The sequence below is a fragment of the Panthera pardus genome, unplaced genomic scaffold (genome assembly GCF_024362965.1).
Source record: "Panthera pardus isolate Hobbes unplaced genomic scaffold, ASM2436296v1 HiC_scaffold_11, whole genome shotgun sequence".
NCBI classification, from domain to species: domain Eukaryota; kingdom Metazoa; phylum Chordata; class Mammalia; order Carnivora; family Felidae; genus Panthera; species Panthera pardus.
Genome location: NW_026526666.1, coordinates 83999024 through 84025300, shown reverse-complemented (window position 1 = coordinate 84025300; position 26277 = coordinate 83999024). Strand labels below are relative to the sequence as shown.

General features: G+C 42.2%; 1 protein-coding gene across 6 annotated transcripts in view; it reads right to left on the bottom strand.

The window, feature by feature from the left end:
* ZCCHC17 (zinc finger CCHC-type containing 17) overlaps window positions 1–26277 on the bottom strand; it is a 132677-nt gene that overhangs the window by 32210 nt on the left and 74190 nt on the right. For 5 of the 6 annotated variants that reach the window (XR_008420628.1, XM_053898322.1, XM_019429820.2 and 2 more), the window contains exons 2-3: window positions 18826–18946; window positions 11851–11908 (exon numbers count right to left, since the gene is read on the bottom strand). Coding sequence is in view for 4 of the 6 variants with exons in the window: in XM_053898322.1 (XP_053754297.1) it covers window positions 11851–11908; window positions 18826–18891 (124 nt within the window). In the remaining 2 variants the exon portion in view is untranslated. Of the gene's footprint in view, window positions 1–11850; window positions 11909–18825; window positions 18947–26277 lie in introns of those variants that run through there. The other variant, XM_053898330.1, reaches the window with a different exon arrangement.

The window sequence follows — 26277 nt, the reverse complement described above, 5'->3', positions numbered from 1 at the left end:
GAGTTCTGACTAAATTAATTTGACCCATAATCACTTCTGGGAATCTGTCCAAAGGAAGTAATCATATACACAGAAAAAGTGATATGCATCAGGAAAAGTGACATACATAAAAATCCTCATGTATTTGTAAGACAAAAAAATTAGAAACAACCTAATATTCAACAACAGAGCAATGGTTAAGTCAACCGTGGTACAGCCATTGAATGGTCCATTAAAAATGTTGCTCAAAAGATGATGTAAAAATATATCCATAATTCATTCTTTAGTAAGCAAACATCTGATTGCCGACTCTGTGTCAAGCACTGAAAACAACCAGCATTTTCCCATGTAAATAACAAAATACAACACAAAATTGTATACAGTATGACTACAAATGCTTCAAAAAGATTTTAAAAGTCAGAATGATCCAAAATGCTGTAACAACGATTATACTAGTGTACAAGATTACATGTTCATTTTTTTCTTTATTTTCAAGTGTTTCAATAAAGAAAATTGTCTCTATTCTGGGGGAAATAGATACAATATACAATTATTTTGAATGAACATAAATCAGGAATGTAACCTAGAGAAAAAACCGGTAAGTCAAAGAGTTACGTCTAAAATGACTGCCCTTCCTTAAGTTTCCTGGGGGAATTATTAGCCTGTATTCTCTCTCTCAAGCTGTCTTGCACATGTGTGTGCCCACAAAGTCATCGGCACGGCAGGCACACGCCTGTAATTAGAAGCACCTGGCCTCTGCTTAGAGCTCCTACTGGAAGTCCCTGCTTGCTCTGACCACCGTCACTGGGTCTCACCTACCTATGTCGGCTCATTCTGGAGGTTGATAGCCTATGAAGAACTCTGGGGCCTCCAAAATGTGTTATATACATCTTATATGTTCTTATGTTTTTAATTTTAGACACATCACGTAACCTCCAAATTGGATAAAATTTGTGAAGCTGTGTTTTTTTCCCCCATGATGGTGTAATGGGCAGAGCTGCCTAACTGGGAAGTCTAGAGGGGAAATCCAGATGATCTGAAGGAAAGGGAAAGCTTTCCCTTTGACATTTTTTGACTGCAACTGTCCTCTCATGTTAAAATTTACTTCTTTCCTCTGTTAATGAAAGTTATGAAGGAAATTAATGTTGAACCTAATAATACTTGAGATTTTTTTTTTCCCTTTCCTAAAACAGAAGGTCTGTACCACAAACAAGGAAATAATGGCACTAACCATTTGTCCTCCCCTCTGATCCCAAAGTAGGATATTTTTTGGTCCAGGCATCTCTCCTGGTTCAATAAGGTATTTCTCAAAGTATTAGTAGTGAAAAATTGAAAACAACTTAAAACAATTATGTGGTACATCTGAATGACAGAATAATGTCATTTAAACGTTTACAAAAGTATGTTAAACAATGGAGAAATGTTTAAGGTTCACTAAGTGTAAAAAGCTACAATGTATATATAGACACTATAATCTTAATCTCAGTATGTCAAATTTTATGTACGTGTGACTAATAAAGAAATATACCAAAATGTTAATAGCACCTGTCTCTGTGTGGTAATGGTATCATATAATTCCTTTAAAGTTTTCCCCCTTGGGGCACCTAGGTGGCTCAGCTGGTTGAGCACCCAATTCTTGATTTCAGCTCAGCTCCTGATCTCACGGTCCATGAGTCTGAGCCCTGCATCGGGCTCTGTGCTGATAGGTGACAGTGATGGTGCAGGGCCTGCTTGTGATTCTCTCTCTTTCTCTGCCCCTCCTCCACCCACATGCACGTGCTCTCTCTCTCTCTCAAAATAAATAAATTAAATAAACTAACTAAATAAACTTAAGGCCCCTGGGTGGCTCAGTCAGTTAAGCATATGACTTTGGCTCAGGTCATGATCTCACCGTTTGTGAGCTCGAGCCCCACATCAGGCTCTCTGCTGTCAGCACAGAACCTGCTTCAGATCCTCTGTCCCCCTCTCTCTGCCCCTCCTCCACTTGCACTCTCTCTCTCAAAAACAAATAAACATTAAAAAATAAAAATAAATAAACTTTAAAAAAAATCCCCCTTAATTTTCTATAGTAAGCATGCAGTATAAGTTTATTTTGAGAGAGACAGAGAGAGAGAGAGAGAGAGAGAGAGAGAGAGAGAGAATCTCAAGCAGGCTCTGCACCGTCAGCGTGGAGCCTCATGTGAGGCTTCAACTCACGAACCATGGGATCACGACCCAAGCCCAAGTCCGACGCTGAACCGACTGAGCTAACCAGGCACCCCAGCGTGCAATATTTTTAATCATAAATATCTTAAAAGCAAAATGAAAAATGATATGTGTACTATGACCAAAATAAAACTATGTCTCATATAGACTCAGACTAAAGAGGAATATAAAAAGCTATGCTAAAATATATTAACCAGATTGTCAACTTAGTGATTGGTACAGGGATAGACACAATTCACCAGTTTATCAATTTACAACAGAGGACATACTTTGTTTATTCCTAGTTCTCATCTCATAAACTACCCACCACTGCTCCAGTATCAAATACCTAAAAACATAGATAAGTGATTAGAAACTGCTTCAACACAGAATCAGAACAAAAAGGAGATGTTTTAAGATAGGTTTACAGTCCACAAAAGTTTAATGGACTTATCACTTCCTCATAAAAGAATCCATCTCTCTCCAGTTCCTGGCATCAGATTCATTTCTGCCCTAAATAAGGTAAGACAAACACTGCTATCTTCAGAGTCTCGGACTTTCTTTTACTATGTTCCAGGCTGACAACCCCCACCTACTCATATAATCTCCCCCTACCTAGAATGATAGTCAATTAGATTTCAGTCTCCTGAGTTATAATTTCATTCCAATCCTTTTTCCCTGGAATCACACCCAAATTATCTTGTCAAAGTCTTGAGTGCTCTCATCTCTCTGGTCACAGATTTATAGCCAATTGCCTGGTATATTTCTATCCATGGCTAATCCCATCCTGTGTGGGGGAATCCATCACTAGGTTTCATTCTCAGAAGCCAGTCTACATTCTTGGGAGGTGTTTCACTGCTAACCACATAAGCCACCAACAGCTGGATTAAGTGATATAGTAGAGGGCACCAAATAACACACTTGAGGTCCCCTCACCCTGTGCTGGAGACCTCACTATATACAGTATATTCACTTGTTCATTTCCTCCTTAGACCAACCCTGTGACATAGGTTCACATGAGAAGATACTGTAGAAGTATATTGGCCAAGGTCACAAAGCTGATAAAGAAAGAACTGCAATTCAAATATGAATCTGTGGGGCACCTGGGTAGTAGCTCAGTGGGTTAAGCAGCCGACTCTTGATTTTGGCTCAGGTCATGATCTCACGGTCATGGGATCTCACGGGTCATGAGCCCCGTGTCTGGCTCCGCTATGAGCATGGAGCCTGCTGGGGATTCTCCCTCTCTCTGCTCCTCTCCTGCTCTCACCCGCACACGCACGCGTGCTCTTTCTCTCTCTGTCTCATTTCAAAATGAATAAATAAGCTTAAAAAATAAAAGAACTATGAGTCTGTCAGATCTTCTATAGCATACTGATATTTCTCCATTTATTATTAATAATCTGTGCTATCTTTTCAATTAAAAAAAAAGAAAGAAAGATGGTCTCATCTACAAGTAGTCGAAACGCATCTAATTCTGCTTTAGCATATGCTTCGAAATGAATAGAAACAAGTATGCTCTGCTTGTCAGTCTACGTGGAAGGGAGTTGTTCGGAAGTAGTCTGTGCCTGGATTTCTGACATGAAGCCATAAATGCCCAAAGGGCATATCAAGTCCATCATCATGTTCAGTAAACCCAACATGACACTTGAACGGAATGAATCCCATCTGAGTAGATGCTGGTAAAAGAAGGGAAAAAAAATTCTGACAACTTGGAAAGAGCTAGCATCTCAATCACCATATTAAAAAAAAAAAAAAAAAAAAAAGGAGTAAGCCTATTATTGTTCCCTTGAAAATATTCTCCCAAATGCATTGTTCAACCTTAATTTCCTTCACAACTTCCACTGGCAATAAAGGAAAGAGGTGAAAAGTACAAACCATTAGAAAACAGCTGCAGCCAAAATCTGTCAAAATAAAAGGTCTCCTTTATCTTTGGGGGATATGAATTCCCTTTCTAGAATTTTCAAATAACTTATCTCCAATCAATGGTTTATGATTATAATGTAAGCCCATAAATTAAAGTGCTTTCATATCCTTTATCTTGTTGGGATCATGAATTCATTCAAATAGTTACAAAACATCCACAATATTACAGGCAACTGTGGATTCAAGGACAAGACATGATCCTGACAGATAAGAAACTCTAAAACAGGCACATCATTCCCATTTCACAGATAAGGAAACTAAGGCTCAAGTCCAAAGCAACTTGAAGTCAAAAGCCAGTAAATGGTGGGGCTGGAACTAGAATTAATGTATTCATTTAATAAAATGTATTGAACAGCCACTATTCCTCAGGTGGATATCTCACAGCCCAGTGGATAACCACAACCTCACTTATATCATTGCGCTACATTGTAATTTGTTCGTATCTCTAGACTACCAACAGTAGGGCAGGAGGGACTATGTTTTCTTATCTCTTATCTCTGTGTTCACATCTAACATAGTGGCCAGGTAATGAAGTCAATAATTATTCGCCACACTGATTTCATTGCGAAAAATATTTGAGCTTCTACCATAAGCAGGACATTTTAAAGTGTAACACTGGCAAGCGCCTGGGTGGCTCAGTTGGTTAAGTGTCCAACTCCTGGTTTTGGCTCAGGTTACGATCTCCCAGTTTGTGAGTTTAGCTCTGTGCTGGGCTCCATGCTGACAGTGTAGGGCCTGCTTGGTATTCTCTCTCCCTCTCTCCCACACACAATAAATAAACTTAAAAACAAACAAAAAAAAAGTATAACGCTGGGGGTGCGTGGGTGGCTCAGTCGGTTAAGCATCCGACTCTTGATTTCAGCTCAGGTCATGATCTCGCAGTTCAGGAGATCGAGCCCCAGGTCAGGCTCCATGCTGACAAGGCTGAGCCTGCTTGGGATTCTCTCTCTGTCCCTCCCCTCCCCTTCAAAAATAAATAAACATTAGGAAAAAATGTTGAACAATCTGATCCCCAAATCTCATGTGCTAGTGGGGCAAAGGATAGTAGAAAAAAAAAGAACGTCATAAAAAGCTGCACTGACACTATGATAGTCGCTAGCCATGTTGCTGGTTTTTTTTTAAGTATTTATTCCATTTCACTTTCCTTTTAAAATTTCTTATTTTGAGAGAGAGAGAGAGCGCGGACACGTATGAACAATGGGGGAGGCATGGGAGAGAAAGAATCCCAAGCAGGCTGTGCACAGTCAGCGTGGAGCCTGAAGCAGGGCTCGAACTCATGCACCTCTAGATCATGACCTGAGCGGAAGTCAAATGCTTAACTGACTGAGCCACCCAGGTGTCCCATCATGTTGCTGTTTTAAGTTTAAATTTAAATTAATTAAAATAAACAAGGTTAGGGTACCTGGGTGGCTCAGTCAGTTAGGGGTCTGACTTTGGCTCAGGTCATGATGCTGCAGTTCATGAAGTTTGAGCCCCAGGTTGGGCTCTTGTGCTGACAGCTCAGAGCCTGGAGCCTACTTCGGATTCTGTCTCCCTCTCTCTCTCTGCAACCCCCCCCCCCCCCCCGCTCGCACTGTCTCTCTCTCTCTTAAAAATAAACATTAAAACATTATTTTAAATAAACAAAGTTAAAAGTTAGTGGCTACATTACTGGCCAGCACAGATGTGCTAGAATACCAAAATTTATTTGGTGTATGTCCCTGATTCCTCCCAGAACTCCTATAACTCTTGGAATTTCTCCAGTGATACGACAGTCTTTTGTTATTCATAAGCCCCTTCTGATCACAGAAGAGTTTTGCTAAGGAGGTGATTTAGGGTAGGGCTCTAGATGGCTCTGAACGGGGCAAGTCTCCAGAAGGTTAAATGATGAGAGAGGGTTGGGACCACTCGTCTCCAGGAAAGAGGGAGAGGGGCTGAAGAGGCCCAATAAAACTCTTAAAACAAGACTCAGAGAGCTTCCAGGTTAGTGAACATATCAGCTTGTTGGGAGGGTGTTGTGTCAGAGAAGCTTGGAGTACCCCCGCCCCCCCCACCACCCCCATACCTTGGCCGGGCCTGACTGTATCCTTTATAATAAAACCTGGGAGGGGCGCCTGGGTGGCTCAGTCGGTTGAGCGTCCGACTTCAGCTCAGGTCACGATCTCACGGTTCGTGAGTTCGAGCCCCACATCGGGCTCTGGGCTGATGGCTCAGAGCCTGGAGCCTGCTTCCGATTCTGTGTCTCCCTCTCTCTCTGCCCCTCCCCCATTCATGCTCTGTCTCTCTCTGTCTCAAAAATAAATAAACATTAAAAAAATTAAAAAACAAAAAACAAAAAACAAAAACCTGGGAACATAAGAAACAGTGTTTCCCTGAGTCCTGAGAGCTGTTCTAGCAAATGATCAAACTTGAAGAGGGGGTCGTGGGAACCCTTGCTTCACAGCCCACCAATTAGAAGTACAGGTGGCTCAGGACTTACGACTGGCACCTGAAGTAGGGGCAGTCTTGTGAGTCTGAGCCCCTTTAACTTGTGAGATCTGACACACTAACTCCAAGCAGGTAGTGTCAGAATTAAGACACCTGCAGTTGGAATCCAGAGAATTAGCTGGTGTCAGAAAAACACATCGAAACAGATATAGAACATTTCCATCATCACAGATCGTTCTAGCAGGCAACACCGTGAGCCAGGGGAAAATCTAGTTTAGATCTGAGTACGAGGAAGGGGTCTTTCAGCTCAGTAGGGACAAAAATTCTGAGAACAGAAGGCTGAGAAAACTCGAGTTAGAGTCTCCCTTCCTGAATCAGAACATTAAAATCTGGAGACCACAATTATCTTGTAGCTCAGTCCTTTTGGCGTGGGACTTAATGATTTTCTCCTTTTGAGAGCAGGGAAGTTAAAATACAACTGCTGGAATTACGCAGCAAAACCACAGAAAAGCCCAGGATTAGAGACTTCCCGCCTAATTACTTGGCTCCCCACGCTCTCCCTCTGAGGCTTGTCTCCACCGGCTGTCAGACTGACAGATCCACGTGTAGGCAGGCAGCGACAATGAGAGGCATCCCCTGACAGGGCATGGACACAAGTGAGTTGAAGCCTGACTGCTGGGAGGTGTCAGGCCTTTCGTCTCTACACAGTCCCCAGGGTGCCACATAAATGCTCAAGTGAGTAGGTATTGCAGTGATGGTGAGTACACTGACAAGATCTGTCTTCAGACCAAAAGAGGGGCATGCCTACAAAGATGGGGATGAGTCCTCTCGTTAAATCCCAGACAACACAAAATGAGCAACTTTATTATCCCCTGCTGACTGCTAGCTTGGAAACTATCGGGGAGCCCTTCTAATTCCACGATGCCATTCATGGCACAGTAGTCTCCAAGGCTAGATGCACGGCTTTATTATCCAAAGATCAGCAGTTGGACTTTTTTTATTTTTAAGAAAAATTCTGGGTTAAGAAATTGCACAAAGTAAAAGTCCCTCTTCGGTGTCCATGTCTCCCCTAGCAAACTGAACCCTCCGGGGGTGACCGCTGTCAACAGTTTGTGGCGCTGCTTCCAGGCTTCCTTCTAAACCTATGCAGTAGTTCAAAAATGACATCGGCACGTGGACACATGCTGTAGAATTTCGGCGGGGCGGGGCACACCATGGAAACTCTGCCGCAGCGTGCGTTTTCATCTTAGCTTGGACATCTTACCATCCCAGGAAAGTGGATGCACCCGTTTCACCAATTCTAAGAGGCATTTCCCTGCCCTCACCTTGGCGTCTCTGAAATCAGAGGGCTTCTTACAACCAGCTCCCAGTCAGGCACTGGTGCCGGGAAGTTGCCATCAACACTTTTCACAGATCCTTTCTGCTAAAATGAAGAAGGCACCAGCATCAAAGTATCAATCTTCTGATCATCTGCATAGTCCACTGCACAGATGTACATCAGGTATCTAAGTCTACACTGCGAACTAAATCCCCTAAGGGGCTGCTGGATCAAAGGGCAAGCACAGTAAAAACGTTAGCGGGAGCGGTGCCTGGGTGGCTCGGTTGGCTGAGCATCTGACTCTTGATTTCGGCTCAGGTCATGATCCCAGGATCCTGGGACGCCCCCCACCCCCTGACCCTCCTGGCTCCATACTCAGCATGGAGCCTGCTTAGGATTCTCTTTCTCTTTCTTTCTCTCTCTCTCTCTCTCTCTCTCTCTCTCTCTCTCTCTCCCCCCCCGCCCCTCCCCCACTCACGCTCTCTTCCTACAATTAAAAAAAAATTGTATACAAAAAACTGTTAATAAGTGTTGCCAAAATCTGTAACAATTTATGTTCCCAACAGTGAGTAAAACTATTGTTGGAAATAGCCATTTCCAAAACTGGGTATTAACAGAGACTTTTAAAAAAAGGTTTTATTTAAATTCCAGTTAGTTAACATACAGTGTAATGCAATCACTTTAAAAAATATTTGGAAAATTTCAGGGGCGCCTGGGTGGCTCAGAAGTGTCTGACTTCAGCTCGGGTCATAATCTCATGGCCCGTGGGTTCGAGCCCTGCATGGGGCTCTGTGCTGACAGCCCAGAGCCTGGAGCCTGCTTCAGATTCTGTGTCTCCCCCTCTCTCTCTCTGCTCCTCCCCCACTCATGCTCTGTCTCTCAAAAATGAATAAACGTTAATAAATAATTTAATTTAATTATTTGGAGAACTTTAGATTCACATGTAGTCAGAAGAGAATATAGAAAAATCCTGGGTACCCTTTACCCGGTTTCCTCCAGTGGCAACATTCTGCAAAACTACAGTACACTATTGCAGCCAGGATTTTGAGAACTGATACTATAGTGTAATAGGAAATATACATTTGGTCTTTATCTCTGGTTCCCGGCACAGAACTCATAAGCTCTTGGAATTTCCTGAGTGATAGGAGCATCTTGTTATATTCGTAGACCCCTTTCAGCATTACCCAAGTTTATGCTATACGGAGACTATTAGTGGGCCCCTAGAAAGCTTCAAGATGGGGACTGATAACCACCAGAACCAATCCTGTGATGAGAGGGCTGGAACTTTCAGCCCTACCCTCTACCTTCCAGGAAGGAGAGAGGGGCTGGAGATGGAGTTAAGCCAATAATTTAATCAATTATGCTTATGTATTGGAGCCTCTACAAAAAACCCTCAACAATAAGGTCTAGAGAGCTTCTGGGTTGGCAAATACATCCACGTGCTGAGGGTGATACACCTCAACTCCACCGAAACAGGGGCTCTTGCACTTGGGCCCCTTCTGGATCTTACCCTATGTACTTCCTCCTTTGGCTATTCATTTGTATCCTTTATTATAAACTATAACAGTAAGTATAACATTTCTGGTGTTCTCTGGGTTGTTCTGGCAAATTACTGAAACTGGGGAGGTGGTGTGGGAACATCCAAATATGTAGCCAAGTCTGACAGAAGTGTGGGTAACCTGGGGACTCAATAATTGTAACTGGCATCTGAAGTGAGGGGAGTCTTATGGGATCGAGCCCTTAAATACTGTTGAGTTTGCCGCTACCTCTGGGTAGTCAGTGTCAGAACTGAATTGAACTGTAGGATACCCAGTTGGCATCAGAGAATCAACCAATCAGATAGCTGAAGAACTGGTTATTAATTACATCCCACATTTTGGAACGGCAATAAAAACAACTAAGGTACTGATGCTTCAGAATGGAGGAATCTTGAAAAAATGCGAAGTGAAAGAAGCCAATCATAAAAGACCACGTGTTGTCTGACTCCACTTATAAGAAATGTCCAGACTAGGCAAACATATAAAGAAAGAAGGTAGACTAGTGGTTGCCTAAGGCTGGGGCAGGTGGGACCGTAATCTGGAGTGACTGCTAACAGGTATAGAGTTTCTTTCTGGCATGATGAAAATGTTCTCAAATTAGATCGCAGCTGCAAAACTGTAAATATTCAAACAACCACTGAACTGTACATTTGGGTGAAATGTATGGTATGTGAATTACATCTCAATAACACTGTAGGAAAGAAAAAAGAATGTTTCACAAAAGGAATCATAAGGTATGCAACCTTTTGGGATTAGCTTTTCCCCCTCAACATGATTTCCTAGAGACTGATTCAGATTGCATCACGGATACTTCATTCTTGTTCCTTTTTACTGCCAAGTGGTGTTCCATTGCATGGATGTGCCACAGTTTAAGTTAGTTTTTTGTTGTTGTTGTTGTTGTTGTTTTTAATGTTTATTTTTGAGCGAGAGAGAGAATGCTTGTGAGCAGGGGAGGTGCAGAGAGGGAGGAAGAAAGAGAATCCCAGGCAGGCTCCAGGCTGTCAGCACAGAGCCTGATGCAGGGCTGGATATCATGAACTGTGAGATCATGACCTGAGCTGAAACCAAGAGTTGGACGCTTAACCAACTCAACTGAGCCACCCAGGAGGCCCCTAAGTTAGTTTTAAATCAACCCTGAGAATGAGCATCTTTTAAGACATTTATTGATTAGTTGCTATTCTTTCTCCTGTGAATTCTTTCCATATTCTTGGCCCCTTGTCCTACTCCTTTTTTTATTAGTCTTTTGCCATGTGTGCTACAAATCCTTTTTCCCAACTTAACTTTGCTTATGATTTTTGAGAGAAAGTTTTTTACTTTTATGTAGTCAAATATCATTCTTTGTTTTTAATTTCTGCTTTTCTTTTCTTTATAAATGTTTATTTATTTTCGAGAAAGAGGGTGCACACAAGAGTGGGGGGAGGGACAGAGAGAGAAGGGGTCCGAAGTGGGGTCCGTGCTAATAGCAGAGAGCCAGATGTGGGGCCCAAACCCACGAACTGCAAAATCAGACGCTCAACCAACTGAGCCACCCAGGTGCCCGGTCAAATATCATTCTATATTTTCTTCTAATAATATCCTTATAGTTATATTTTTTTACATTAAAATCTTCGATAAATCCTTAATTTATTATAGCATGAGGAACCAGCAAGTTGAGTTTTTGGATGTACTAGCACTGTGATATGGTAGAAAGCCAACTAGGCTAGGAAGCAGGAGGTACGGGTTCCAGACCCGGCTGTGCCACTACCTAGCTAAATCACTCTAAGCAGACCACCAGGTTGTGGAACTTGTCCTTCCTACTTAACACAATTATTTTAAGAAACGAGTAAGATTATAGATGTGAAGGGGAGTCTCAAAAAAATGTTCAACAAAGACCTATCACTTTAAAAACGTAGAGCATGATATATCTAGATATATCTAGATATATCTATATATAGATATATCTAGATATATCTAGATATATCTATATATCTATACCTCTGTACCTATATATATTTATCTATGTAACATATATACTATATATACTATATATATGTATCTATATATATACTCTCTCCCTCTCTCTCTCTCTTTCTATATATATATAGATAGATACATAGATAGATACATCAAATTTGTATTGGTTATGGCACTATTCTCATTCCATGTGCCATGTATTAGAAAACTCACAATGTTAGCCTCAGAGTGTAAGTAGCTTGTCCTACCCCAAATCGTAAGACCAAAGAGGTCAAGTGACTTGCCTAGGGTCACAGGAGAAATTTAGGCAAGAGCTGGTTCTGGAAGTGAACCCAAGTAGCTATACCCACCCTCCACCAAGTCAGAGAGCACTTCTGAGTGAAGACCTACGAAAACATGGACTGTCATCACTTGTCTATATTCCTATCTCTACACTAAAGACAAAAAGAAAACTACTGTTTGAAAAATGAGCGTCTGTAATCAGCATGTGGTGGGTGTGACAGAAGAGAGTGGAATGGGAGGTCTGAATTTCAAGTTATAAACTCCCACCTTGCTTCCGACAGCCTGGGATTTTGATAAAGGCTCCATAGTCTGTCACCATAGCAACCTATAGAGACAAAAAAAAAAAAACACAAAAAAACAAAAAAAGAATCAATGTCACACAAATGAGAATCTCTCTTCTGTGGCATTTAACCTAGTCTCCCTGAATTTCTACTTGCCACTGACTGCTGCAAAGCTGCCTAAACTTACGTTCTGTCGAATATTCTTTCTGTTCTTTATGAAATTCAGACTGGCAGGTATGTGCGAACACGTTAAGAATGCTGGTGAGATGGAAGTGTTGTCAGATGGCATGACAGTATCTAGGGATGCCCAAGTCCCACACCTACTGAAATCCCCAAAGGAGTATTTCAAGAAAAGGAACAAACAGCAAAAAATCTAGTCACACTTTCCATTAGCTGGGACTGAGGCCTCCAATCCTAACACTTAAATAACTTGGGATGGATTATGGAGGACATCCTTTTTTCCTAAACTTCGAGTCAAACCAGACTATATATAGCCTGCTCGATTTCACTCCAAACCAGCCTTGGGTTTTATCAAGACAACTACAGAAAAAGCCAATATACACACATCTGGCAGAACCTAAAAAGATGTAATCAGAGGGAAAAAGAGTTGTCTCCAAGTCTTTTGTGGATAAATCATTATCCCAAACTCTATCTCTACCTCTCATCCATCCTCTAGCCCACCCTCCAACCCATGGACCGGGATTAAAGTTGTCACTACACTCCATATTTATCACCTAATTCATTATTATTTATCAGGTATTCAATACAATCTTATAAACTTCATTTTTTCAGTGACTTCAATTAGTTGTTTCATCTTGGGTACTATTTCAGCCTCACAGTAACTAAGAGAAGGGGCAGGAACAGGACAAACCCTGCAGCCCTGCTCTTTGCTAATCTACACTGAATGCTCGCTACATGTAAAAAGCTGTTCAAGGTGCTTCACATAATCCTCGTGATACCCTATGATATTGGTGCTCTTACCATTCTCACTTGATAGATGACAAAACTTATGCACGGACAGACTAAGTGACTCACCCAGTGTTCAAAGCTAGGAGGTAGCACAGCTGGGATTTGAACCCAGTGAGTCTTAACTACATTAGGGCTACTCACGGGTTCCTTTTAATTACACAGTTCTAACACAGAAGCAATGTGACATTTGACATTTCATCTGTTCCTGGGAATGATCTTCAGAAGCGTACACGGTAGGTTTCCATGCTGCAGATGAGGTAGAATAACACAGGTGTAGGAAGAGAATGGGCTTTGGAGCAAACGATTGGCTTCCAATCTCAGCCCTGCCATTCCTGACTTGTGGGATCTTGAACATCACTTGCCTTTCGGGGCCTAAGTTCCCAAATGTATTCACTTTCCTGCCACAGATAACAAATGAGTACATAAAGTGCCTCGCAGCTGTATTGGACACCTAATGTACATTCAATAAATTGTAGCTTTTTAATAATTTATAGTTCAAGACACCGATGCACAAAAAGGTTAGTGACTAGTGGAAACAAAACACAAGGCACAGAACCTAAATCCCTTGATGTCTAGTCCAGTCAGTGCCCCTAACTCCACCAAATACCATTACTCACTTCAAAGTTAGGATGGAAAAAGACTTCCATTAGCCTCATTTATTTTATCCTATCCTATCCTATCCTATCCTATCCTATCCTATCCTATCCTATCCTATCCTATCCTATCCTATCTTATTCTATTCTATCCTATCTTATCTTATCTTATTTTATTTTATTTGGGAGAGAGAGAAAGATAGCAGGGAAGTGGGGCAGAGGGGGGGAAGGAGAGAGGGAGGGGGGAGGGGGAGGGGGAGAGAGAGAGGGAGAGAGAGAGAGAGAGAGAGAGAGAGAGAGAATGAGAATATGAATATCTCAAGCAGGCTCCACGCTCAGTGTGGAACCCCACAGGGGGCTCAATCCCATGGCCCTGGGATCATGACCTGAAATCAAGAGTTGGACATTCAACTGAATGAACCACCGAGGCATCCCCATTCACCTCATTTTATAAATGGACACTTGAACTAACTCTCCAAGATACAGCATTAATGGGTTAAGAACCAGAAGTTCTAAAATCCTCTTCTGTACTGATGAATGTGCTACACTGGGGTAGGGACCAGACAGTCCCAAAGAAGCAGTACAACCAGGCAGATGCTAGTACTTGAAATCAAAGTAAAGAACTGAAGGAGGGACCTTAGACATTAGCTGGTACAATCCTATCATGTTTCAAATAAAGAAAGTGAAGACCAGAGACACAAAGTGCTTACCCAAGCTCACAGAGCAAGTTGTTTTCCATAAAATGGAGCCACATGGATAAAGACAAGACTGTAAGTTTTTAATTACAATAAAAGCAGATCTCTTCTTTCTGGACCAACTAAAGGCTTTTGCTCCACAGTTCTAAAAAGATGGCTGAGGTGCTTCATACTGCATAACAACATTATTAATGGGCATAGTTATCTCACAAACTTAAAAGAAGCATCTGGAAGTTGGAGCCCAACTCGCTTTGCTGCTGTAAATTAAGACCATCTCACTTTTCAATCCTGAAACTCCAGTGTCACATTACGATCTTTTGAGAAAAGATCATTAACAGACCTTAATTTGGCTTCTCCCAAAAGGAAAAGTTAATGTGTTCCAGAATGGATGCAGCCAAGTGTTCAGTCAGGCAAAGGCATTCTTGCCTATTTCCAGGGCCAGGTGTTTCCATCACTGTGTCTGCTAGGGTGCAGTCAGTCTTGCAATGAGCAGAATGGCACCTGCTGTAGATGATCACACAGTCTGCCTGGTGTCCCAAGAATAATTAGTCAAATAGCTCAGGGGGAAAAATTCAGTAATTATCTCAGCTGAAGTCAGGACTCAGGTCAAATGAATCTGCCATCTTCAGATTGGAGGTTGCATTGGCCTTGGAACTAGTTAGCCCCATAATGTGAATGAGAAGCTTGAGGCTCAGAGACCTAAGTTGCCCGTCCGAAATCACAAAGGTAGAAAGTAGCAAGAACAGAAGTTTCCTTTTTACTTTGTCCCATGCTATTTCCATCTCACCAACACCAATTTCCCGTCCGCATTTCTTTGGCTATGGCTGGGCTGAGCCAAATCCCAACTCCCACTGCTATGCTTGTACCCACTACCAGGCTGCACTGACGTGGGCACTAAGATGCCTCTCCGAGGGTGGGAGAAGGACGAATATTGGCTTCTCAGCTGTTGGGTTGCTAAGCTTCCCAGCCCTGCTGAGCCTGCTCAGAGAAGAAGTGCTAGGTTACAGGCTGCACCAGCAGTTTCTTCAAGGATGATTGGTCCCGAGAGGCTTGGGTTCCATTGTATTCACACATTTACTGAGCACCTACAGGCGAGATACCATGTCAGGTACTGTGAGATTAAAACTTTAAAAAAAATTCTCAGCCTATTTTTAAGTGAATTTGAAGTAGTTACCAAGATATATGAGACAACCCTAGCCCTTGCCCTCCAGTAACTCACAATCTAGTGGAGGAGACAAATACGTACACAAGTAACAATCCTACAAGACACTGCGATAGGGGCCATAACTGAGAAAGAAACAAAGGATTGTGGAACAACCAGATTTACCGTCTACCTTCCTCCTCTACCTCAATTCAGTTGGAAGAGTTCTTTTAGGGTTCTTTTGGTTCCTCCATGCATTTATGCACAGGTGGACAACCCCAGGTGCAGTTAGCAGAAAGCAGACTCGGAGAGAGGACTTGATTTAAAATCCCAGTTTTAGGGGCACCTGGGTGGCTCAGTTGGTTCAGTGTCTGACTTTGGCTCGGGTTCCTGGGTTCAAGCCCCACATCAAGCTCTGTGCTGACAGCTTAGAGTCTGCTTTGGATTCTGTTTTTTTCTCTTTCTCTGCCCCTCCCCTGCTCATGCTCTCTCTCTTTCAAAAATAAACAAACATTAAAAAAAAAAAACTTCAGGGGCGCCTGGGTGGCTCAGTCGGTTAAGTGTCTGATTTCGGCTCAGGTCATGATCTCACGGTTCGTGGGTTTAAGCCCCACGTCGGGCTCTGTGCTGACAGCTTGGATCCTGGAGCCTGCTCTGGATTCTGTGTCTCCCTTCTCTCTGCTCCTCCCTCCTCCAAGAATAAACATTTAAAATAAATAAATAAACAAACAAACAAATAAATAAATAAAAACTTAAAATAAAATCCCAGTTTTTGCCATTTATTAACCAGTGGGCAATTACTTAACTTTTGAGAGAAGTTTCCTTATCCATAAAACAGAGTTAACAATTTGTTGGAGAGAATCAACGACAGAGTGTGTCAAAGTGCTGACATATGTTAAGCTTAAAAGTTTTTGAATTTCAATGTAACAGGGTCTTGGGGCGCCTGGGTGGCTCAGTTGGTTGAGCCTCAGACTTCAGCTTAGGTCATGATCTTGTGTCTCGTGAGTTCAAGTCCTACATCGGGCTCGCTGCTGTCAGTGCAGATCCTCTGTCCCCCCACCTTTGCCCCTCCCCTGCCTGAGCACACACGTGTGCTCTCTTGCTCTCTCTCGAAAATAGATATAAATACATAAATAAATAGAATTTAATGTAACCAAGTCTTCTTTTAAATATCAGGCACTCATTAATTGTTTGTGGATGAAGGGGCGCCTGGGTAGCTCAGTCAGTTGAGCATCCAACTCTGTTTCAGCTCAGGTTATAATCCCAGGGTCATGGGATCGAGCCCTGCAACGGGCTCTATGCTGAGCATGGAGCCTGCTTGAGATATTCTCTCTCTCTCTGCCCCCCACCCCCCTCACGTGTGCTCTCTCTAATAAAAAAATAAGAATAAATAAAAATGTTTGTAGATGAATATTCTGAAAAATAGTTTCTTCTTTCTGATTTATCAAGCAACTTCTCTCTCCCTCATTCTGTTCACTTCTAAACCATCATTTTTCAAAATGTGCTCCTGAAATACTAAGCTAGAACTACTAAGTTCTCTCCCAATATTCTCCTAGCCCATCCATCCTTAATAGTAAAATATATAAACCCTACACTAACTCAAGTCCCACCTCATTTAAGAAGCTGTCAGTCAGCAGCCACTTTAAAAATCTGAGTCAGTTTGTGAAAGGGAACAGCACTCTTCTGTCTTTTGTGCAACATGTGACAAATGAAGGTTTCGTCGCCAGAAAAATCAATTTCCTCTCTAGTGTTACTACTTCCTTTTCCTGAGCCCTTGTACCTACCTCACTGATCTTTGGAGATACCTTGGGCCTTAAAGAAAAATATAAAGGCTCTGAAGAGCAGAAGTTTCCTATATGCTAGAATGTTATTAACCTTTGTATCTTGACTTCATATTACAAGTCGGGACTGACTTAACAGGACTCGAAAGCCACGATTATCTACAACCGACTGACAGACACGAAGTCTGTCCTCAAAAGCTTTACATTATTAGAAGATGAAACTTTTGTGAACCATAAAGCAAGTATGAATACCCCAGGAATGATACTGTAAAAATACCATGGGCACTCATAAGGCAGTAAACACAATTTTTTGGCTCTACTTTTGCTTTGAGAAGAGCAAGACAACATTAATGAATTCCTACTGTATCTCAGGCATTGTTTTTACAGATGACCACTTATTGAACCATCAGGGCAATCCTCTGGAAGGAGTTATTATCTCCATTTAACAAATGAGAAAACTGAGGCCCCAAAGAGAGTAAGTGGCAGTCTCAAGTAAAAGCGCCAGGACAGGAATCCAGGTTTTGTCTGCTCTCCAAATACAACGCCTTCTTCCTCAAAGGCCGACCATTCATTCAGTCACCAAAGATGTGATGAGCACCTATTATTTTCTACCCACCTACTTGGGACTGAGATACACGACCACGAACAAAACACTCAGGGCTCTGTCCTCATGGAGCTGAGTATCTTGTGAGGAAGACAGACATTACACAAGTACGCAAATACAGGGTGAGCCTATTTATTTATGGTGGGGCAAAGTTCTCTGAGGAGACGGCGCTAGGGTTGAGACCAAAAACATGAAAAGAAGTCGGTGGGAGAGTGGGGTAGTTACAGACAGCATATGCAAAAGTCCTGAGAAGGAAGCAAGCTTAGAATACTCAGAGTTGTAAGGAGGCCAGTGTGGCTGGTGTGTAAGTAGAATGAAACAAAACCACACTGTCCACGTAAGCAGAGGCCAAGTCATGTAGGGATCATGAAATTGTTTGGATGAATTCAAGTACAATGAGAAGCCTAGAAGTGCGAGAAAGCAGCATGTTCAATCTGTTCTAGATGTTATTCTGGCTGCAACGGGAAGAACAGATTGGAGAGGAACTACAATAGACATTGGGGCCCCAGTAAGGCCAGGTCAAGAGATGGCGGGCTTGAACTAATGAGGTGCCATAGGGGTAAAGAAGTATACAGATAAGAGATACATTTGGGAGGTAGTAATGACACAAGTTGCTGACGGACTGGAAGGAGAGGAAAAATCAAAATCAAATCAAGAGGAGAAATGAAGGGCGAGACCCAGACGTTTAGCATGGGTACCTGGAAGGCTAGTGGCTGCATCTGCTGAGATGAGAAAGACCAGAAGAACAGATTTGGCTAGAAAAGGGAAAAAATTAAGGGGCCCCTGGATGGCTCAGTCAGTGAAGCATCTGACTCTTGACCTCAGGGTCTTGAGTCCGAGCCCCACGTCTGGTGTTGAGATTACTTAAAACAACAAAAAAAAAAAACATTTCTAGAAAGAGAGAAAGAGATAATAAAGGGAGAAAGAAGAGAAAAAATTCAGTTTAAAACATAAATTAGACACGCTGTAAGGTATCCAAATGAAGATGTCAAGTATGCAGTAGGGAGTCTGGAGCTTAGAGGAGGTACAAGTGGTAGCCAGATACTCCTCTAGTCCTTCCTGTTGGAACTGCAATGCTTAACATATTCTCAAGTGGACAGGAGCTCCAGACCCAGCAGCTTTTCACCTTCAGTCCATGCTTAACATAACGAGTAGGTGTTCAAGCCAAAAGAGTATACCTCTCCTTGGAAAATAGTGTAGAGAGCAGGCAAGTTCTCCATGGTCTCGGGTCTTCCTGAATTCATCCTTAATGTTCTATGGCTCCTCCATTTCTCCTCTGGTAAAGCTAATTCAAGTGTCCTATCACAAAGAAATAAGACAACACTATGAAAGGCATCTGCATTAAAGAAGAAATGTGCACATAACCCACAGCTAATCTCTACAGAGTAACAGCATTAGATTTAACACCATGTACTTTCATCCACCTCTCTCTTGCCCACTGTGATCACGGTAAGTTGTGGAAACTTTGCTCTCTCTCTCTCTCTCTTTTTTTTTTTTTTCCAATTTGATACCTACCCAAAGGCATCAGTCTGTTTTTTTGTCTTCTAATTGCTATTATTACTATTCTTTTGTCAAGGGAAGGCTTTTGAGATGTGCGTGTGAGAGACTGAATCTTGAAAAAGGGAATGATAGTAGCAATAGGAGCTAACAGTTATCAAGACCTTACTATATCCAGGTACTGTGCTAAGCACTGGACATCCAGTATCTCATTTAATCCTCAAAACTCTCAAGATGTAGGTTGTATTCTTATATAAATGACAAAAACAACCAGGCTTCCAGAGGTCAAATTACTAGGCCTATTTGACATCAAAAAGCTAGGAAATACTGAAGTCAAATTCTGGCTGACACCAGAGTCCCCATCTGTTTTGTTTTGTTTTGTTCTGGTAGTTATATTTATTTACGTGACGTCTACACCAAACACGGGGCTCAAACTCACAACCCCGAGGATCAAGTGTAGGATTCTCTACCGAGTAAACCTGCCAGTGCCCCCCCTACCCCCGCCTGCTTTTAAACACCACGCTAGGTGTTAATCTGAAGTGACTTTCAAAAGAGACAATAGCTTATTTTTTTCCTTATAAAACTAAAAACACACATGCTCATTTTAAAAGTTCAGATGATAGGGGCGCCTGGGTGGCTCAGTCGGTTAGGCGCCTGACTTCAGCTCAGGTCACGATCTCGCGGTCCGTGAGTTCGAGCCCCGCATCGGGCCCTGGGCTGATGGCTCGGAGCCTGGAGCCTGCTTCCGATTCTGTGTCTCCCTCTCTCTTTGCCCCTCCCCCGTTCATGCTCTGTCTCTCTCTGTCTCAAAAATAAATTAAAAAAACGTTAAAAAATTAAAAAAAAAAAGTTCAGATGATAATACGTACAGTCATAAAGAAAAAAATCACTCATCATTCAATTCTGTTTATACTCTTTAAAATTTCTTCATACATAGGTTTTTTAATGGAATCATGAAATTATTAACCATTAATTAACAATCATTTAAAGATATATTTCAGTAATTTATACACACACATATACACTTGTACGCACCAATTTTACTTATTTGTGAATCATGTTAAAATGCAGACTGCAATTCAGTAAGTCCGAGGTGGTGCCCGAGACTGTGCATTTCCACAAGCTCCCAGACGATGCTGATGCTGCCAGAGTAGAAAGTCTTACAGCTTTGGGTGTGTCTGGGTGGCTCAGTCGGTTAGGCATCTGACTTTGGCTCAGGTCATGATCTCACAGTTTGTGGGTTCGAGCCCCGCGTCGGGCTCTGTGCTGACAGCTCGGAGCCTGGAGCCTGCTTCGGATTCTGTGTCTCCCTGTCTCTCTGCCCCTCCCCGTCTCGTGCTCTGTCTTCTGTCTCTCAAAAATGTATACATGTTAAAAAAATAATAAAAAAATTAAAAAAAAAAAAAAGAAAGAAAGTCTTACAGCTTTGGAGTTGGAAGGGACCTCAGTCTCCTGGTTTTAAACAGAGAGGAAACTAGCAGTCCAGTGGCTTTTAACCATGCCACTTTGCCAAATAAAATCAGTGCTACACAAAGATCAATCTAATGGTACTGCCCTCAGTTCAGTTTTTCCCATTTACATTTGCCAACAGTAAGACTTGAACCTCTATTTTCCCTAGATTTTCATAACCAAATACTTTCTTTTCTCCTCAATTCCCAGCACAACCCCTCACTTTCACATGATGGCTCTGGGTCCTGGTTTTGGAAACTCTACCTGATCTATAGCATCGTCTATTAACTGCACTGCCTCACTTAAAACAGAACTGAAAGAAATCCCACCAGCTTTCCAAACCCTGGTTCTTGTATCATCCCCAGGTTCCTACATCCTTGTCCTTGAGTTCCATAAGACAACTTTGTATCCTTATAATAAACTCGCCCTTTTCTGCTTAGGTCAGCCACACGTGGTTTTCTGTTACTCTACTGATAGCACATGGAATGAGGGCAGATTTGTCAGTTCTTGAGAAATGGCTGGTAAACAGGTTAAATCCAAGTATCACAGCCTGGTTGGCTCCTGCCTCTGTCACTTCCTAGCTCTGCAGGCTCATCTCCAGTCTTCCCCTCTCTCTGACTAGCACCTCTTATCTCACATCCTAAAACAGAGGTTACTGACCTGAGGCCAGTGGCTCCATCAAGAGACTTTAATTCCTCCAGCTCCTGGAGCACTAGTGAGGTATAGAGTCCATAGAGGCATCAGCAGCTAGGACACCTAAATTGAGCTCAAAATTCTTAGTCTATAGCCTGTTCCTCTCTACACAAAGGTCATGGAAAGAGCAAAACAAACAAACAAACAAAAAAACAGAAAAAATCTAAAGTTGATTCTTACAGATTTCTGCTGTGGACAGTGTAGGAATACATAACTTAAAGCTCTCCTGTTGGCTCCTGCCACAGAACAGGAGAAACCCTATGTGATTCTTCAAGAAGGAGGGTGGCATGCATTAATGAGGGAAATCTGGAAACATGACAGTAACAGGTTTACAATTTCAGGAAGGTAGCAGGTTGCCATTTTTAAAAATGGACCTTGATGTTTTCTTTCAAATTATGTCCTATAAAAACCTAGAGTTTTATGGTGGTTGTTCAGAAACTCCTCAACCTGAGTTTATTTGTAAACAGTCAACTCTGAAATATCTAGGGACCACAGGGTTCAAGAAAGCCAAAGAAGTAGGGCTGGAGGCCAACCAACCAGAGGAGAGTCCTCAAAGGAAGGGGGAACACATCCCCAAAGAAACCAACTTCTGGAGGTCCTGCCCAGAGCAGTTGGGAGCCAGTAGTCTCTCTTCAGTAATTAGTAAGAGACTGTTTATTGCCAATTCCCACTTGCCCTCCCCGCCTTGGGTTGGACCATGGGAGCAAGGAGGAGTGAAGGGTACAGGAGTGTATTCTGCTTGGATCCGATTTACCTATTAAGCTTCTAAATAAGATGTCATTTGAAAAAAAGAGTCCTGCTGTTTTAAGAAAGTTTATGAAACACAGATATAGTCAGTCCAGTCAAATAGGACCACATCTGTAGACTTAAAAGAGCAAGTAAATTGACAAAGATAGAGGTATACCATTTAGAGTTGCTTTGCAATAATTCTAGAAACAGAGTATCTTCTTTAAGTGCTTCATTTTAAGTGAACGTTTTTTAAACATTGTAATGTGTAGGGAGGCAACAGGGACCCAGTTACTAGCCACCCACTTCCCAAAGCAAGGGACAGAGCAAGGAGAGTGTGGGGACGGGAGGTGTGGCAGGGGAACGATGGCCCAGAGTGAGGTCAGAACCTATATTGGGTGAGGAGGAAATTTGCAAAGAAGATCAACCCAGTGTGAAAAGGAGCAGGGTAATGATGGCGTCCACATATTGGGCTGTCCAGAATGATGACAGGGCCTAAAGACTAGAAGAAGTAGGGGCGCCTGGGTGGCTCAGTCGGTTAAGCGTCCGACTTCGGCTCGGGTCATGATCTCACGGTTCGTGGGTTCGAGCCCCGCATCGGGCTCTGTGCTGACAGCTCAGAGCCTGGAGCCTGTTTCAGATTCTGCGTCTCCCTCTCTCTCTGCCCCTCCCCCACTCATGCTCTCTCTCCCTCTGTCTCAAAACTAAATAAACATTAAAAAAAAATTTAAAAAAAAGACTAGAAGAAGTAATGCAATGTTAACTTTCTGATTATAGTAGTTACAGTGTGGTTATACAGGAGAATGTCCTTGTTTGTAGGAAAACTAAAGTATTCAGGGATGATGGGACATCAGGTCAGCAACTTAGCTCTCAAATGATTCATAAAAAAATGTTATTTGTACTGTACCTCCAGTTTTGTAACTATTTCAAACTTTTTTTTTAAATGTGCATGCAATTAAAAAAGAAAAACATCCTGCTCTCCCTTCTCTCAAGCAACGTGAAGCTCATAGAACAATATTAAATTGGTAAGATACTGTTTTTTGTTTTTTGAGAAAAAGCAACATGAGCAGGGGAGGGCCAGAGAGTGAGGGAGAGAGAAAATCCCAAGCAAGCCACACACTGTCAGCTTAGAACCCACCCACCCCACCCCACCCCACCCCACCCCCCCCCCCCCCCCCCGATGCAAGGCTCAAACCCATAAACTGCGAGATCATGACCTGAAAGGAAACCAAGAGTCAGATGTTCAACCGACTGAGCCACCCAGGCGCCCCAAATTGGAAGATATTTTAAGGCATCTTTGGAACTTCATTTCATGTGTCACCTTACTGATTTGGCCAAGATTTTTGCTGTTGTAGTTAAGTTCGTTTGAATTTAGATTTGTTGTGGTCGTAACAGAACAATAATAACTAGATAGAACCCTAAGAGTTAAAGGGATTTTAATTTATCTTTAACCTGTGCATATGAATTGAGAGGAGAATCAGTTGATAAGTAAAAATACTGGGATATGAGCAAAGACAGAATGACTCCAGAGCCTGCATTCTCAACCACTATTCTCCATTGCCTCAAAAGAATTCACAGTGCACATCTAAATCTTGTGAGAATTTCTAACATGAACTAAGTCCCAACATTAGAGATTCCAAGGAGGAGTCATCGTCAGAAGGGCATTATTCATGGATGAGACTATGATGAGCTGGGTCTGGATTAATTCATCTAAACATGTAACCAAGGATCATTTCTTATTTGGTCTTCTGTTCCTCATATCTGGTATGCAGTAGGTACTCAAAATTTTGTGGGTTTTTTGTTTGTTTGTTTGTTTTTGAATGAGTGAATGGCCTCACTATACGCCAAACAAACAGGGAAAGAAAGAAGGGAGAAAGCATTCTGGTCTAAAGAATGTAGAGGAAATAACTTCCACCCAATATGTTGGCTAGATTAGAAGGGGGGAGATTTTCAAATGCCACAATGGTAGCCAAACTTCCTCCTTCCCGCCAACTTGATAGAATGACTATCTGAGACAGATGCTTCTTCCTTTTTGAACTTCAGTCATGGATTGAGAAAATATCCAAAAGCAGGAAAGAGAATAGTAAAGTGCAAAGAAAAACACAAAAAACGGACTCATAAAATGTGAAAGATGAAAAGGAATCATTCACCTCATTACTTTTACTTAACTGAAAATAGGGCTAACAGAGGTCAAGTGACTTGACAGAGGCTGCTTACAGCTAGCCATTGGCACGAAACCCCATGACCAGTACTTACGCTCTACCCCACACTGTTCTTAGTCGATAATCTTGGAGGTCCTCTCCAAGTCGTCTGATAACAACAGCTAGTGTTCGAGTATTTATTTGCTGTACGTTAACCTCAGAGCTTTACTTGTCTTAAGTAATTTGATTCTCTTTCGGACCACTCGACAAGATAGGCAATTATCATTGCCACATTATAGATGAAAAAACTAAGACATGAGAGAAGCTAAGTAACTTACTCAAGATTACAAAGCTATGAATGATGACGATGGGATTCAAATCATATGGACATTTTTTCTTCCCTTTCTAGATTGTGAAATTCTTCTGTGCATGCCCTTGTCTTACACAGTATCATATCCATCCCCCCCCCCCCCCAAATCTGCAGCGTCTAGCACACTGAAATTTAGAACTGTCTACTGAAATACTGAAGTACTTCGTTTAATCCTACTTCAAACTGTTAACTCATCAGTTCAGCACATTTACCGATGTTTATGCCAGGCTCTGTGGTAAGCACTTCATAAACCTCCCTTCAGGCCTTAAAACAACTCTACAAAGTAGGTATTCCTGTGTACAGAAATGAAGTAAGTTGCCCAAAATGCACGGCTAGAAAGAGACAAATACTAGGCCATTCCAAGGGTCATATGCCCAGGCCACTGTTACTACCCCTTTCAACACAGTCCCTGTCCTCACAGACTTCCTAGTCTGGTAGGATAATGGTAACCATTTGCAATGCAATGTGATCAGTGCTAAAATAGTGGCTAGGTTCAAAGTGCTGAGAAAACAAGAAAGAGACCAAGGGTTTGGAGGACACAGGGAAGTTTAAGAGGTGACAACTGAAGAGGGCTTTAAGGATAAATGGAAGTCCTATAGCAGAGAACACTGTTCTTTGACCTCATTAGAACCCTAATCTATTGACCTCTACTTTCTTCCAACCTGTTAGCCCTCTCCAGCTTGGACTCCATAGCCCATCATTTTAATAATACCCTGACCGCCCTTTAACCCTTGTCTTTACAGCTTGTAAAGACCCTTGTCTTTACAGCTTTACAGCCCTTGTCTTTACAGCTCACCTGTCTGGCATGAGTGAAGTATGGTTGCAGACAACAGAACCCGTGCTAGCTAAGATAAGCCAAAAGGGAGTTATCGCCAGGGATCATGTGGCTTACAAAATTACTTGAAGGGCTATGGGAGCAGGCTCTGTTAGAACTTACAGGAACAAGTCCTAACCCGCAAAATAAGTCTTCGCCATGATCAAGACAGTTATGGCTATCACTGCAGAAAGTCACTAAACCAGAAAGTTGGTGACTAAAGAGACATCAGCTCTGCTATGAAATTTGCCAGCAGAATTGGATGGCTCTCACCCTCTTTCTCTCCACATCTAACTCAGTTCCAAATTCAATTCTCACCTTAGGTGCAAAGGAGTCTACGAAATCGTTTTTGGCATCTCAGAATTTTCAGTAAGAGAAGGCAATGTGCGCTGCCTTGTAAGAGGTAGAGGTAGAAACGTGCGCTGAGCAAGTCAAACCCACAGTCCTCACCACCATACCTTGGTATGTTTTCTGCATGCCGGCACAGAATAGCCTGATGTTGCTAGAAAAAAATTATCATCTCCAACCTTAAATCTGCAAGACAATTCTACATTCCTCTGGTCACACAATTCTCCCACAATCTACAACGTCTTTCACACCTTCTGCAATCTTCTCAAATCTCTGATCTCCTCTCACTCTAAGCATATGATCACATCACCTACTTTACAGAGAAAATAAAAGCCATAAGAAAGGAATTCATTTTATCAGTACCAAATATACAAACAGACTGTTCCTACTGCCTTCATTTCCTTCTTCCTTTCTATTCACTGGAGAAACTGTCCATCTTCCTAAGGTTGCTCTAACTGTACTTTGGATCCCATCCATTCCCACGTTTTCACAACACGATCAATGACCCAATTTCTCTCTCTCACTTTCTCCTTCACCCTCTCAGTTGGATCCTTGGTGACCCCTCATCTCTTTCAGCTTCCACATCCTCTCC